Below are 15,881 nucleotides of genomic sequence, written 5' to 3' on the forward strand. Positions count from 1 at the left end.
TTTTTGGATGCATGAAAAGCTTACAGCATGAAAATGTTTACAGTTATGGAAAATTGGAAAAAAAAAACGTTTGGACTATGTCTACACTAAACTGGCGAATTTTAAAAAACAACATGAATGCACCCTAATGTTTTTGGGGTCTTCAACAAGATCTCCATCCACACTAAAACACATGAACACTAGAAAACTGACTACATTTCTTATTTTGTGTCCTCGGCCAGCAATCAAAACTACATGACACCCAACAAGTAGTCTGGAGTGGGCCAGAGGGTCTGGTTTCTCTGCTGAGTCTCAGCTGCTAAAACCTCTGTTCTCTTCCCTCCTGCTCTCTGTGACCACTTATATTGAATTTTAATATAACCAAACTCACAGTTTAGCAATTCTCATTTTATATTTTTATATTCCTTGTGTCAGACAATGGCACAAGCAGAAAATAGTAATTTGATCGCAGGTAATAAATACTACCTGTTAACTAGGCAGTAAATGGAGGCTAAAGACATCTTTCTGTTTAATCAGCTGTAATGAAATTTACAATGAGTTAGCACAGAGACAGTAAGGTATAACAGAAAGATGGCTTATTCTTTTTACTCCCTCACAGACCCTCTGTGTCATTTAGTAAAGCTGTTTTTCTTATTTTCTGAGTTTTAAAAAACTCACTGTTGGGTTGAAATGCCAGCTTACTGTGGATGGAGGGCTGAAGCAGAGAGAAAAATTTGCATTTTGAAATTTAGCCCTCTTGGTGTTGATTTACTCTTAAGCTATGCCCCATCTTCATAATATAATCAAATTCAGAGCAGGTTTCGGTACTGAGTGTGTTTTCACCGGAAAAAAGTAACAACATCAAGTATACTCAAAATAAAGTCCAAATGCAGACAAAAAAACACTTGATATTGAGTGTGTTGCTGGAACCTATTGTCCCTCATTGATTGCACAAAGGAACTGAAGGGGCTACTCACAAAGAAAAGAATTCAAATTAATTGTGAATGGTGGTGAAACAACTTCAGAAAGATCTTATAAAAACCAAAAAATAAGTACATAATCTCTAGAAAGACATTTTGTTTTCTCTTTTGTGAAGTTTAATTGGCAGTGGTGTTCTGTAGTCACAGTATGATGTCTTCAGCATATGAACTGCATCATTTCCTATTGGTATAAAATTATAAAGTATGTTCATTTCTTGTTTACTAAAAACTCTGTACTATAATGATAAGTTGGGAGTGCATACTCTGTACAATTAGTACGTGTAATATGGAAGTGGGACACAGCTTCAGACTCCCAAAGTGATGCTGACTGTTAATTAACATTCACAATCTAGTGCAGTTTTTGGTAGAAATCATTCTTCTACTCTCATTGTTCTGTTATAGTCCGGTCAATCACCTTTTCATTACTTTTAGAGTAATGTAATGTTGAACAAGATCAACAAGATCTTACAGTTGACTGGAACTGTTTCCTCTCGCATTCCTGTAGACTTGCAAACTAAGGAAGCACAGACCCACTGACTGAGTCAGTGGAGCCAGTAGAATTTAACTGGTGGTTTTACTCCCTGAGTCACTGTTTCCATTATGCCCTGGAGCCAGCTGGGACTCGTTTTATGTAGCACACACGCATGCCCACACTCACCTTGTTTGGGTCAATCATTGTAGGATCATTGGATGTGTGGGGATATGCTTCAGTCTTTCACGAAAGCTTTGGTATTAAGAGGGGTGAATTGTAATTTTTCATTTCTGTAAGTGTTTTGTGAGATTATATGTTCTTAGCTGTAGCCAATTGATACCCACAGACACCTCATTCTAGACATTATAAATCCCTAAAGTAAAAGGTTAGACTATTCTTGTTCTGACAGCAGTATTTCACTGCAAGTTACTGTCTGCAGTGCATTATCTGGGAAAGAGCTAGACAGGTTTTAGATTACCTCGCTTTAAATTCAGTTACTAGCACATACTGACCAGTTCAACATGTAACCTACAATTTCAACATGACTGAAATGTGTGTTAGCATTATGGAAGAATTCATGAATGTACATTTTCATATACTTTTAGACAATGCCGTGGTACTGTAGTATTTGGTTTGATAAAAAAGCCTTTTTTAAATCTTGAGCTATACAACTTTTTTGTAAATATGAAGGTGGAGAAAGAGTGTGATTCTTGTTAGCCCAGTATTGATGCTTAATTTTCAGATGGCCTATTATGGACTTTGAAGACTCTGTATGTTACATCAGCTCAAATGATAATGAGAAAGCATTATCTATTTATATATATATGTTTATATGTGTGTATATATATATTTGTATATATATAAATATGTATGTATGTGTATGTATGTGTATATATGTATGTGTATATATATGTATATATGTATGTGTATATATATGTATATGTATATATGTATATATGTATATGTATATATGTATATATGTATATATATATGTGTGTGTGTGTGTGTGTGTGTGTGTGTGTGTGTGTGTGTGTGTGTGTGTGTGTGTGTGTGTGTGTGTGTGTGTGTGTGTGTGTGTGTAAGATAACCCACAAACACCGAACACATGGATTCTTCTTCTTCTCACATCTACACAAAAACATGACAAACACTGTCTCCATCTGACCATCTGTTTGGTAGGCTAAGCAACAAGATAAAGCAAAGCACATTCGTTTTCAGTGCCAGAACGCTCAATTCTGGCTGTACTGCCAAAGGAAACAAGTTTGTCTAAAGATGGATTAAGGCCTTCTTTTTACAGCGCAACTAAAAATTATGTGATTAAGATATAAGGTCACCCCTCAGTTTTGTCTGTTTACAGTGTTTCAATAAAAACTCTCTCTTAGGAATAAGTGGAATTCACAGAGTTTTAAGACACAAAAGACCTGAGCGTACGCCAGGTAATGACATTCAATGCACTTATGAAGAAAACAAGATTGTTCTCCCTAATTATACCTGCAACATTGCATAACACTTTATTTTATGTGTTTCCTCTTTTCATGTTTCTTGGCATTGTGTAAACCTTCCTATATTGCACTTTATCCCTCCAGTGAATAGGGAGTGGCTATACAGAATGACTTGAGAAAGTCTTTTTTATGTAGAGCTTTTAAGAAAGAGTGCTACAGTATTGAACACGGCATATGAGTCAGTTGTTGCTTAATGTATAATGTTGTGATCTTTTATCTGTACAGTGGTGTATGTGTGGTGGGGGGTTGGAGAGTGTTGGGTGGATGGGTGGGTGGGGTACCAATATATTGTACACTTTACCCAGCAGAAATAACAGCATTGCTATTTTGTAATATAAAAACAATTGTAAGTATGATTATTTGTGTCTGTCTTCTTTTCTTGTACCATGATGCACTTGTAGGAATGTCTATGATTTTGAACTAATAACAAATTTGAATCAGGTTTTTCCGACCATGGTAACCCTGTTTGTTTTATATTAACTCAATAAAAAATGGATCATATATGGATTTTACTAATTGCATCGGTGAAATACCCTAATAAAGTCACTGTGTGTAGTCAGGATAAAGGAACCTTTCAACCTTTCTAAAATACACTGTCTCTCTCTTTGTTCTTGGTAGCGTTACTGTAGGTTATGGTCTGTACCAGACTCAGTCTGCGCACAACTTTAACAAATTGTACTTTGTTTGAAAGCTCTAAGTTTCCTGATTCTATCTGTGCAAAACACTTTTGGAGCCTCATATCATTGCAACAGCTGTTGAAACAGGATTGGTTCAGACTGGTGGTTATGGCCACAAAATATTTTCCACACAAAAGTCCATACTAAAGGGCTTTATATCCCCTTTTTTATGCCAAGTAAGGCATGCAAAACCATTAATTTAAATTTAAAGACTTACCTTTCAAATGAGCACAAGGTTAAGACTATAATCAAAACGGGTTGAAGCACGGTAACCTTGATATGTTGGGTACGTTATTTTTTGGTTCGCACACCAAAGTGCGGGTGCCTCTTAATAGGTTAATACATTGATTGTAACGCCTGTAAAAACTACTGGATCAACAAGTAAACACAACCATCTGTAGCACCAGCAAGATCTACAAAATGCTGACAGCTCCTGGGTTTATTGTAACCTTCCCACAGGAATTAAAGAGTTTTTTGAATAGTAAAATATGGGATGTTTCCTGACTGTGAGGAGGACAAACTACAGTAAAGAAGGGTTTATGAAGTGAATGAATGTGAATCAGTTATGTTAAACAATTATAAGATACTGTCACATAATTATGAGATAATATCTTAATTATGAGAGTATCTCTGATTTTATTTGACAGCTAATTTTAACTATATTGTAACTAGTGATTATTTTCATTATGGATTCATCTGTTGCTTATTTTCTCAATTGGTTGATTATTCGATTTGTACTATATACTGTATATGTGAGCGCAGAGAGTGGGAGAGAGGCAAGCGGATACAGGGCTGAAACCAGCTGACACTAGGCAGAATGCAGATACGACGCACTGATGTCATAAATATGTTAATGGTCGTATTACGTATTTTAGGGACATTAAGCGACTTTACAACCAGACTCTCGCTACATTCCATTGAAAGTAGTTGTTTACAGTTGTTACAAGTAGATTCAAAGCGTTAAGTAAAAGTACAAAAGAATTAGCATTAAAATATACCTAAAGCCCCAAATGTAAAAGTACATTGTGCAGAACGGCCAATTTCAGAATAATGTATATAATTGGACTATAATTAGTAATTCATTGTGTGTACTTTAATATTGCAGCTGGTATTAGTCGTTTAGTCTGTTCGTCAATATGAGAACAACCAAATACATCGACAGGTATTCGGTTCCTACACGTTAATGCCAATGAATTGCTATTGTTGTAATGTTTTTTTTCCCCTGTAGAGGGCAGTAATATGCCCATTAGCATTTAAACGGCGTAAAACCAAAGAAGAAAAATGAAAAGAGGAGGAAGTGGAGGAAGCGTGAGAATCCGTATATGGCGGTACGGACTTTTTCCATTCAAAATGCGTTTACCGGTTTGTCGCCTCTCTTATAAGTGTCTGGAGGGGTGTCGGTCACTACACCATCTGAGTCAACCGTGAACGAATTTTACCACAGCCAAATTTAAGCGTGAAGACAGAGACCAGTAAGAGATGAAAATGAGGAAAAATTAATTTGCAGTACAATATCATCATGGGAGTGATATTCCATGTGTCAGATTGTAATGGTGACGTCGGATATTAGATCTAAAAGTCTTCTTTGTCCTGAAAAATTAAATAGAAAAATCCTTAAACTTCGGGCTGTGAGAAGGTGGTCCACGCTTTTATATAATTCCAGTACATTTAACAATCTTTAAATTTGGCTGGATTGCTGTACTGGCTACTCCAGCATCTGCCAGATAACACGAAACCTGCTTAACTTGGCTTTATAACATACAATACGGAATGGTTTGTTGCCTTGCGAAATACGGTCGTATCGTCTGCAGCTGTCCAAGATGGCGGACCTTACGTGCCGTAAACCGTTTACGCTGGCGCATGCGCGACTCACATCTACGGTTGACTCACCGTGTGGTGACAAAGAGGACAGAAGTCAATGCAAGTTGCAAGCTCTAAACACTTCTGAAACGATGGGCCGTAGCGAGGAGCTCAGTGACTTTCAGCGGGGCACTGTTGTTGGATGCCACCTGTGTAAAAAGACAGTGCGTGAGATTTCCGCCCTGCTAAACCTACCTCGGTCCACTGTGAGCTGTGTGATTTTAAAGTGGAAACGAGGAGGAATAACGACGGCTCTTCCCCGGAGCGGCCGACCACACAAGCTCAAAGAGGAGGACCGTCAAGTGCTGGAGAGGGTAGCGCTGGAGACGTGTTTGTCCTCGGTGGAAGCCCTCACCACCGAGTTTCAGGCCGCCTCTGGAGCCAATGTGAGCTCCAAGACTGTCCGCCGGGAGCTCTATGAGATGGGTTTCCGTGGCCGAGTGTCCGCATACAACAAGCCAAAAGGTGCGTTCAGGAGGTGTGGGAATGAGAGGATCAGCAGTCACAGGGTAGTTAGCGTGTCCACATACTTTTGTCCATGTACCAACCTCACACCTATATGAGAGTGCTGAAAATTCACACCCCCTCTCTCCATTTCTCTTGTGACAGTCTTCCTTTTGGATTTTGGGACCTGGCTGCAAGGATTTATACCCATTCATCCAAAAGAGCTTTATTGAGGTTTAGAACTGACCCAGTTCTTTTTAGCTGCAACTAAAAACTAAAACCAAACGAATCCAAAAAAAAAAAGCAATATGAGCGGCAATCAAAGTAGACTCGTTTCATGGGCACTTTGTTCTGATGTTGCATGGCATAGCTGCATGGTCAGACTAAATTCCTGAGGGGCCCAAGGTCAGCAATGTGTTGTTGGGCCCCGACTGACACTCAAAAACCAACCAGGACTGTAGAGCTGAAATGACCAGTTGATTGAATTAATTAGAATGACAGAAAATCAATTGGCAACAATTTGGTGATTGACTAATGGTTGAAGTGGGGGTTTTTTTTGTTTTGTGTTTTTTTTTTTTTTTAATAGCAAAAAAGCACAAAATTCACTGGTTCCAGGATGTCAGATTTGCTAGTTTCATAGTTTTCTATAATAGTAAACTGAACATATTTTGGTTTCAGACTGTTGGTCAAACGAAAAAGGAAATTTGAATATTTTAATATGTTGTGTTTAAACTATTTTCCAATATTTTATACACTGAACAATCAGTGAAGATAATTGTTGGTTACAGCATTAAAGAACTTCTATGATGGAATAATATTTCCTGTCACCAGGCTTTCTGTGCGTTCATTAGTTGTCACACAGAAAAAAATTCAAGTAATTTGATAAAGCACACTTTACAACAAATGAGCTCAGTATAAACTTTAACAGTTAGGTCTTAAAACCAGATTTTGTCCCTCTACAAGACCGGGGTCACAAGTTGGAGGACTCATCATAGTTGATATTGTACTTAAGTGGTACAAATTTCTGATCTGCAATTAATGTAAACAGAAGTAATATGTGGTAAACCTTGGGCTTTTAGGATCTGTAGGGGCCTGTACCCCTGGGCAGTTGGTAGCCCTGATCAAGCTGTCTTGGGGGATCCGGGGCAAAAATGTGCCCTGTTTGGTCCATATTGGACCCCCCCCACCTTAAATCACTACTCATATGCTGGAATAATAGCACCAGGCTCCAGAGTTTTTGTGTGTCATTTAGTTCGTGGTAATTTCAGTAGACACAATTTTATCTTAGAACATGCATCATGTGAGCTAGACGTGCTCTAGCTCCATTGAGTCCTTCCTAAATACTTCCCATAGTTAAACCTGGAGAATCGCCTGTGTGCTGCTCTCCATTAGAGGTGGACTTGCGAGAATCAGGATAATTCAAAACTGTAGATGGTGTGTTGAGCCTTTTCCAAACGATGAAATGCAGATTATTTTATTTTATTATTTATATATTTATTTTATAAATGTGGTTATTTCAAAAAAAAAAAAAAGGTCAATATCAACATCAGCATTGATGTGTTACGTCACTGTACATTCATATCATTTAGTTTGGAGCTCAAAGAATATGTTGAAGTGTGCAGTACCTCTTTTATATGCTGCCTCCACTCTCCTGGAAGACTTTCCACAAGATTTTCAAACCTGGTGCAGGGATTTGCTCCCATCCAGCCACAAGAGCTTTAGTGAGGTCCGACACGGATTTTGGGTGACAAGGCCTGGCTCACATTCTCTGTTCTAGTTTATCTCCAATGTGTTGGATGGGGTCCTGGCTCTCTGCAGACCAGTCAAGTTCTTTGAGACCAAACCAGGAAGACCGTTACTTTGTGCAGGCGCTGTCATGTTTAAACAGGAAAAGGCCATCCCCAAACTGTTGACACAAAGTTGAAAGCACACTGTTGTTTAAATTGTCATTGTACAGTATGCTGCAGGTTTTCAGACAATTGAGGTAATGGATGGCTATGTTTGTATTTCAGTCCACCACTGAAATACCTCAAAAACATTTGGAAGGATTGCCAAGAAATTTTGTACAGACATTTATGGTGCTCAGACGATTAATCCTATGACTTTGGCGATCCCCTGACAACAATTGTCACAAAGTTTGGTTCAACATTCCCTCAGGATTAGTTGTAATAACTTTTGTGATATCTTTACTTCACCTCTTGTGCAGTCATCAGCTCAAATTATAAATGTGGCCAATAATTTGGTTAATGACCAAATACGAACAAATCTAACAACATTCCCATCAGTTTCAGCTGTACTTTATTTTTGGAAAAATGGGTTGGATGAAATTTTCTCACTGCTTTTAAAAGAAACATTTCCTATAATGCCATCCACATTTATTTTAGTAATATGAGACTCTACAGTTGTCTGTCTTCAGCAAAACCTTTCTTACAACTGTATGACTGTCTGTGCTGAAAAATCACACAGCACATCGTTACACCAGACTAACACAACACAGAGCAAATTAGTTGCAAACAAATACTATAATAAGTGATTTTGAGGTTTAATCCATAGTGTGTTTATGTACCCAACTGATATGACAGTATTTGTCTGTCTTTGATGCTAGGAGGGGAAAAGGTGAAAAAGAAGCAGGCACCCCACAGCCAAGAGGATGCCAAGGTGGACGTGTCTCATCTGGACTTGCGTGTTGGACGTATCATCACAGCCCTGCAGCTTCCAGAGACTGATAGTCTGTATGTGGAGCAGGTCGATGTGGGAGAGGCTTCTCCCAGGACAGTGGTCAGCGAACTGGCTAAGCACATATCAGTGGACCAGGTACATTATTATGCCATTTAAATAATCTGTTTAGTGGGATTAAAGAATTTCTGGAGTATAATGTGATTTTTAGATAAAATTATTAGCACAAATATTTTAAATCAGAGTTAATATTTTTTGGCCATGTACAGACTTTACACCTACAGTTAGGTACATAAGTATTTGGACAATGACATGATTGTGTATATTGCCTCTCTACACCACCACAATGGATTTGAAACAAAACCATCAAGATGTGATTGAAGTGTAGACTTTCAGCTTTAACTCAAGGGGTTTAACAAAAATATCACATTAACCATTTAGGAATTATAGCCATTTTATACATAGCACCTCATTTTCAGAGACTCCAAAGTAATTGGAAAATTGACTGACAATCAGTTTCATGGCCAAGTGTGGCCTGTTCCCTCGTTACTTCAAGACAAATTTAGCAGATAAAAGGGTCTGGGAGTATATTCCAAGTGTTGAAATTGCATTTGGTAGCTTTCCCAAACAGTCTAAACAAGTTAATCTTGGTTTCATCTGTCCAAAGAATCTACTTCCAGAACTGGCAGGGTTTTTCAGAGGTTTTCTGGCAAAGTCTAATCTGGCCTTTCTGTTCTTGCATATTACCAGTGGTTTGCACCTTGTAGTTTACCCTCTATATTTACCATCATGAGGGCGTCTCTTGATTGTAGACTTTGAAAATGATACGCCTACCTGGAAGAGGCAAACTTTCATCCACAAAGACAAATATTAGACATTAGCTTCTTTTAAAACATAAGTGAAATTTTATAGCATAGCTTGCTTTCTAACTGCAGCTGGAAAGACAAAGCACACTCCTCTTGCTACTGCTGCCTTTCCGATGGTTTATTAGTCCACATACTTTTGTGAACTTTTGGTCTGTGGTTGTTTTACTTGGTTTGGGCTGCCTAGTTGCTCCAGCATACAATGGCATTTATCACTGTGTACTGTAACACTAAGATTTTCCTGTTTAAATTTTACAGAATAGTGTGTTTTGAACTTTGCAGCAACAGTCTTAGTATGGCCCTTTCCTGTTTTCATCATGACAATGCCTTGCATTTGGTAGCTGTTCATGGGAACTCTCAATATCCCGGCCGAAGAGGTGTCTATGCAATTGAAGGAGGCCATCATTAAGCTGGAAAAAAAAAAAAAAAACTTATCAGACAGATGTCAGAAACTTTTGGAGTGGAAAATCAACAATTTGGTACATTCTTAAAAAGAGGGAATGAACTGGCAAGCTCAGCAACACCAAAAGGCCTGGAAGAGCACAGAAGATAACTAAAGTGGATGATCGCAGAAATCTTTCCTTGGTCTAGAAAAACCCTTCACAACATCTATCCAGGTAAAGAACACTCTCGAGGAGGTATGCGTATCATTTTCAGAGTCTAAATTCAAGAGATGCCTTTTTGAATGTAAATGCAGAAGGTGCAAACCACTGGTAAACCATACCATATCATCTGTCAATACGGTGAACTGGGTCACTGGTGTTTATTGATGATGTGACTGCTGATAGAAGTAGCAGGGTGAATTCTGAAGTATACAGGGCTATACTATCTGCTCAGATTCAGCCAAATGCTGCACAACTGATAGGACAGTGCTTCACAGTACAGATGCATAATGACCCAAAACATACTGCGAAAGCAACCCAAGAGCTTCCCAAGGCAAAGAAATGGAATATTCTTCAATGGCCAAGGCAGTCACCTGACTTCAACCCCACTGAGCATGATTTTCACTTACTGAAGACAAAAAAAAGCAGCAACAAGCTGCAGTAAAGGCCTGGCAAAGCCTTTTGGGGAAAGGAGAGCATTTTGAAAGAGCATTTGGTGACGTCAATGGGTTCCAGACTTCAGGCAGTCACTGACTACAAAGGATTTTCATCCCAGTACTGAAAATAATCCTTATATTTATAATCATGTTGGTTTGTCCAATTACTTTTGAGCTTCTGAAAATTAGGCCCTATATATATATATATATATATATATATATATATATATATATATATATATATATATATATATATATATATATATATAAAAAAGGCTGTAATTCCTACATGGTTAATTCAACTTTTTTTTTTTTTTTTGAACTCCTTGAATTAAAACTGAAAGTCTACACTTCAAACCCATCTTGATGGCTTCGTTTCAAATCCATTGTGGTGGTGTACAGAGACAAAATTCTGAAAACGTCGTATTATGTGAATCTGGACAGACATGGATGTCCAGACACTGGTTTGCAGAGGCATTCAACCTCAAGCAGTAAATCTATTTTATGTTAGTTGGATATAATTTGTTTTTCTTCTCTGTTGTGTAAGGCATGTGAGCTTCAAAAAAATGTGTGTTTAATCTTCTTTTCCCCGTGCAGATGCAGAACCGCATGGCAGTCCTACTGTGTAACCTGAAGCCAGTCGAGATGAGAGGAGTGGTGTCCCAGGCTATGGTCATGTGTGCCAGCTCCCCAGACAAAGTCGAAATCCTTGATCCTCCAAGTGAAGCAGTACCAGGGGACAGAGTTACTTTCCAGGGCTTCCCAGGTACTACAATCTGATTTCTGTACTCTCAAAAACACGCAAATCATTAGCTTAAATGTTACAATCTTTCTCAACCAGACAGACACTAGAGATACGTGTTCACCAGTGAGTGACTCGTCAATGACTGTCACCGAGTTGAGCCTTGAGAAAATTTTTCTGCAAAATCTCTCTCAAAGAAATGAAGAACCTTCTTGCTTCTAGGGACAACAGTGGTGTCCAGTATTAATTCCTCTGTGAGACACCAAACATGACGTTTTCTCAGAACGTCGTGAGAGAAACACAGTGAAATTTTTAGTCCTCAGTCAGAAACCATGGTCCTACATCGCACCATGACACATCCACCGACGGATTTAGAGCTTCAGCGGGCAAAGAAAGACTGCATCCAAATTCTGACTGTGTCAGTAATTTGTGTCAAAATCCCACAAAGTGACTGCTGCTACAACCCGCAGACTGACAAATCACATTGTGAATTGAAATCCCAGAGTGCACTGGTGTACGAGTTTAATGCTACTGCTGAAAACATATTTACCTCAAACTCAATTTGCAAAATTGGTATTTTATGTTGCTGTTTTTCTTCTGGATGCATAGAGGTGCAAAATGTTGTTTGCTTCATTTTCAAAACATGAGCAGTGCAGATGGATTCTCTGTGTTGATAACATGCCTCTGCTCACGTCTGTTTTGTTCTTTTTGTTTTGTTTTGTTTTTTCTATTAACATCGTAGCAATTCAGTTCATCAAGTGTTTATCACACAATCAGACATGCCTCAAAATTTATATTGTACAGTCTGACAAAGATTGTGGACCCGAGAAAGAATGTTTTGCATTGTTTTCAAGCCGTACTTTGCCTTAGAAATCACCACAATGTCCTGCAGTCTCTGCTTTAGCTGTGCACATTCCTGCGACGGGCACGCACTTCTCAGTTGGCAGGCAGAACCTGCCTCAGAATTAGAGAAATATTGGCCTTTTTTTGTTTCCGTTTTCTGGGGATTTTATTTTTTTCTTACAAAAAAATAGAAAAGGGAAATCAAACCATTCTTTTAAAAAATTTCGCCCATCCCTTTTTGACCATGAAAAAGAAAAAACGCCTTGTATTTCAATTTTGATTTTTTTGTATTTTAAAATTAAAATCAAATAATCACTTGGTTGTTGTTTTTTAACCCCCTTTTCTGAATACACGGACCCATCTGGCACTGTGTGACATGCAGCGCACCTGTAAGGTTGTTATTGCACAGGTTATGGGTGCCTTTAGTTCCACTTGAGGGGAAATCTTAGTGGTAAAGCATACAGTTTTAGACAATACTGACGTTCCTGTTCGTTGTCAGCCATTTAGGAGTGACCCTTTCCTCTTTCAAAATGATACCCCCCCCCCCCCATGCATAAAGCCAGGTCCAAAAAGAAATGTTTTTCTTCAATTCCATCAGACACCTTTGGGATGAATTGGAATTCATACTGTGAGCAGGCCTCATCGCCAAACCCCACTGCTGGCCTCACTGATCTACTGTGGCTGAATGGGAGTAAATCCCCGCAGCCAGTTTCCATAATCTTGTGGACAGCCGTTCTAGAAGAGTGGAGGCTGTTACAGTAGCATATTAGAACCCATGGCATTACGTACCACAAAAAATGTATGAGTCCTGAAATCATAAATCCTGCTGGTGTGACGGTGTCGTGGAGAAGAGAGGAATTTCTTCTAATGTATCAAACTGACTGATTGCAGGTGAACCGGATAAAGAGCTGAACCCCAAAACAAGGCTTTGGGAGCAGATCCAGCCAGACCTTCGCACAGATGGCCAGTGTGTTGCAACTTACAAGGGAGCTGCCTTTGAAGTCGTCGGCAAGGGAGTGTGCAAATCCCAAACCATGAGCAACAGTGAAATCAAATAAACTTAACAGAGCTGCTCAAAATAGCTTAGTGCAAATCCCTGCAGCCAAAACACTGTGGAGAGCCTTCCCAGAAAAGTCGAGGCTGAGATGTTCAACAATCATCTATTCATACACCCTGTACATTCAGCCACAACATTAAAACCAATTACCAGTTTTAAAGTTGTGGCTTATTGGTGTATTTGACTGTCCTCATACTTTTGTAGTCAAAGCCAAGGAAGGTTACCCTCTGTTGGACCAATATGAGCATTACTGTTACATTGTTTTGTTTTGTTTTTTTAAATCATGCAAATCTGTAGTTTTGAATTTTGCCAAAAGAGGGCACTAGAGTACCCATGATATTGTACAGCATGTGTGTGGGGATTTGTCGACGTGAGACATGGGAACATGCAGTACACAGCACACAGTCATACTGAGCAAGGAAAAAAGAAAAGGGAAATTCTTCATAAGAATCCTATTTAGTTGGAAAGTATCTGATCAAATTTAAAAGCTTTCCCATGACACCATAGTGGTCATTTCCAGTGAACTGGGGATGAAACTCAACGGTGCAGAAATCCCATTGAAAAAAGGGAAACTTAACAGATTTACTTTCTTTTGACAGTATGAAATGAGTTCAGAAGGAATTAATTTACTTATTGTATAAGGTCAGTTCTTTGTTCTGCTATGACAGTTCTGTGTTTCTTCAGTGTAAGCCTGACGAGTCAGCCTGTTATGTATCAGTATGCATAGCCTGTGGACAGTTTTGTTTGAAGGATGTATCCTACCTAATAAATTATTATGTCTGAGATCAATGAAGAGACAATGTTTTCTTCACTGATCCTGCTTTCGTTTATCTGCAGTATCCCAGGAATCCAAGGAAATTGAGAACTGACAGTTCTGAGTTGGTAAATTTGGATGTTTATTTACTGTTTCTTCATCCGGTAAATTTTGTATCCATCCTACTATTTCAAGTTGTTATTCTGCTCTTTAGGTGTTGTGATAGGTTAGATAACTTTTATATATCCTACTTCATGGAAAATGTTTGTTTCTTTAGCTTCTAACATGATTACTAATTAGCTTGCTTAGCTGCTAAGAAAAAGTAAGTTGTTTTTTGAAGAGCAAAAAATAAACCAACAGAATTTGGTTTTAAAACAAGCTCTTTTGTTTTTGTTTTTTTCCCCCTTTGGGAGGAGGGAGAAAACCAAGTCCATAAAAAGCCTAAAACAGAAACGCACAAACACATTGTTCTTCCCTTTTTAGAGGAAGAACTGAAAAAAATGCATGAAAAGAATGGGGATGTGATTCAGGAACTAAGAAGTGGAACAGATTGTTCGAGACGTGATCTTGCTGGTACTTTTTTGACAGAACCTTGGGGGGGGTGAAAGGGAATGGTATCACCTTTTTCATGTTCAATGAATACTACTCATTGCCACTGAGGAAGTTATAGACATCCTTTCCAAGGGGCCAGAGTAAAATCTTACGAGTTTCTCATAAAAGGGAGGACATATCACTTTTACATTGTAGTGACTCTATACATTCTTAATGTTTCATTAATCCTATTTATTTATTTATTTAATATTTTTTTTTTTCCCCCCCACTAAACACTACATTTTCATTTGCCAGTGTCAGTTGTAATAAAGTAACGAAAGTTTTCTAAGAAAGCGGTAGAAAAACAGGCCGAGGTGTTTTTCATCTCGGGCTGACATAAATAAAACCACTTCAATACTAAAAGGTCATGTCATGCCAACGCACACACACCAGTACAATCTACTCATGTATAATCTCATAGAGGAAACCATACTGGAGAGTGGAGGTACTGTACAGGGTCATCACTCATTTCTGTCCCTGCATCTGCAATAACAACTTGTGCAGAGGAGGTGATCCTGTAAGTGTTCAGCCTGTTGACTCTCTGTGGCTTCTTGGAGGGGAAAGTTTGAAAGCAACCACCTGAAACCTTGTTTTAGCTGAGCTGAGTCAACCTATGAATAAATTGCTTTTCCCCCCGTTGTTGTGCATCCTGTTTTTGAAACACCTCGAAGAGCAGGAAGCCCCACAAAAATTTCACAGATGCGTCAAAATCTCATTCTGTTTGTGTGGTATTCATTACTCATATATGTTTATTTCATCATCATTGTTGATATTAGCATTTCTCTTGTATAATGATATATATGTATTAGTACATACCATACTTTATATATAAATATGTGTGTGTGTGTGTGTGTGTGTATATATATGTATATATATGCATATGTATGTATATGTATGTATATATATGTATATGTATGTATATGTATATATATGTATATGTATGTTTATGTATGTATATATATATATATATATATGTATGTATATGTATATATGTGTGTATATATATACACACACACTTAATAATTGGCCATTAATAATTTCTGAAAAATTGATGGTTTTTGGTCAAGGCTGGATTACCAACTGTGGACAAGTGCCCCGCTGCCCCAGCCCCTTAGGAGCCCCAAAGGCCACAAGGTCATCTGTTTCAGTTACTGTGTGAATCATAAGTGTGTGAGATAATATAAACTGAAATGTTAAGGGCCCTAAAATGGCTCCTGCATTTGCGCCCTGTGGGTCTTTTTCACAGCAGGAAAAGCACAGGTGTTACCAGTAACATCAAGGATGAGTCTGGTGTTTTCAAGTGGGCCAGCATGCGCACTACCAGCTCCCTGAATATAAAGCGGCTGACCGGAATTCAGCCATCATTAGTTGTATTATTCGCACCTGTTCTTCTACATGAAGA

The 15,881-nt window shown here is 38.4% G+C and overlaps 1 protein-coding gene across 1 annotated transcript; it reads left to right on the top strand.

Annotated features, from left to right (window-relative positions):
• The first annotated feature begins 4,899 nt into the window (after nt 1-4,899).
• On the top strand, nt 4,900-13,923 carry LOC120800884 (aminoacyl tRNA synthase complex-interacting multifunctional protein 1-like). The gene is made up of 4 exons (XM_040147329.1): nt 4,900-5,935; nt 8,520-8,728; nt 11,090-11,258; nt 12,969-13,923. The coding sequence occupies exons 1-4, from the start codon at nt 5,431-5,433 to the stop codon at nt 13,133-13,135; spliced, it is 1,050 nt and encodes a 349-aa protein (XP_040003263.1). The 5' UTR covers nt 4,900-5,430; the 3' UTR covers nt 13,136-13,923.
• The last annotated feature ends 1,958 nt before the right edge of the window (nt 13,924-15,881 follow it).

The sequence above is a fragment of the Xiphias gladius genome, chromosome 15 (assembly GCF_016859285.1).
Source record: "Xiphias gladius isolate SHS-SW01 ecotype Sanya breed wild chromosome 15, ASM1685928v1, whole genome shotgun sequence".
NCBI classification, from domain to species: Eukaryota; Metazoa; Chordata; class Actinopteri; order Istiophoriformes; family Xiphiidae; genus Xiphias; species Xiphias gladius.

Coding starts and splice junctions, on each gene's coding strand:
- LOC120800884 (XM_040147329.1), top strand. CDS start 5,431: ATGGCGGACCTTACGTGCCGTAAACCGTTTACGCTGGCGCATGCGCGA. Junction 5,936..8,519: donor CGCATACAACAAGCCAAAAG/GTGCGTTCAGGA, acceptor CTTTGATGCTAG/GAGGGGAAAAGGTGAAAAAG. Junction 11,259..12,968: donor TACTTTCCAGGGCTTCCCAG/GTACTACAATCT, acceptor GACTGATTGCAG/GTGAACCGGATAAAGAGCTG.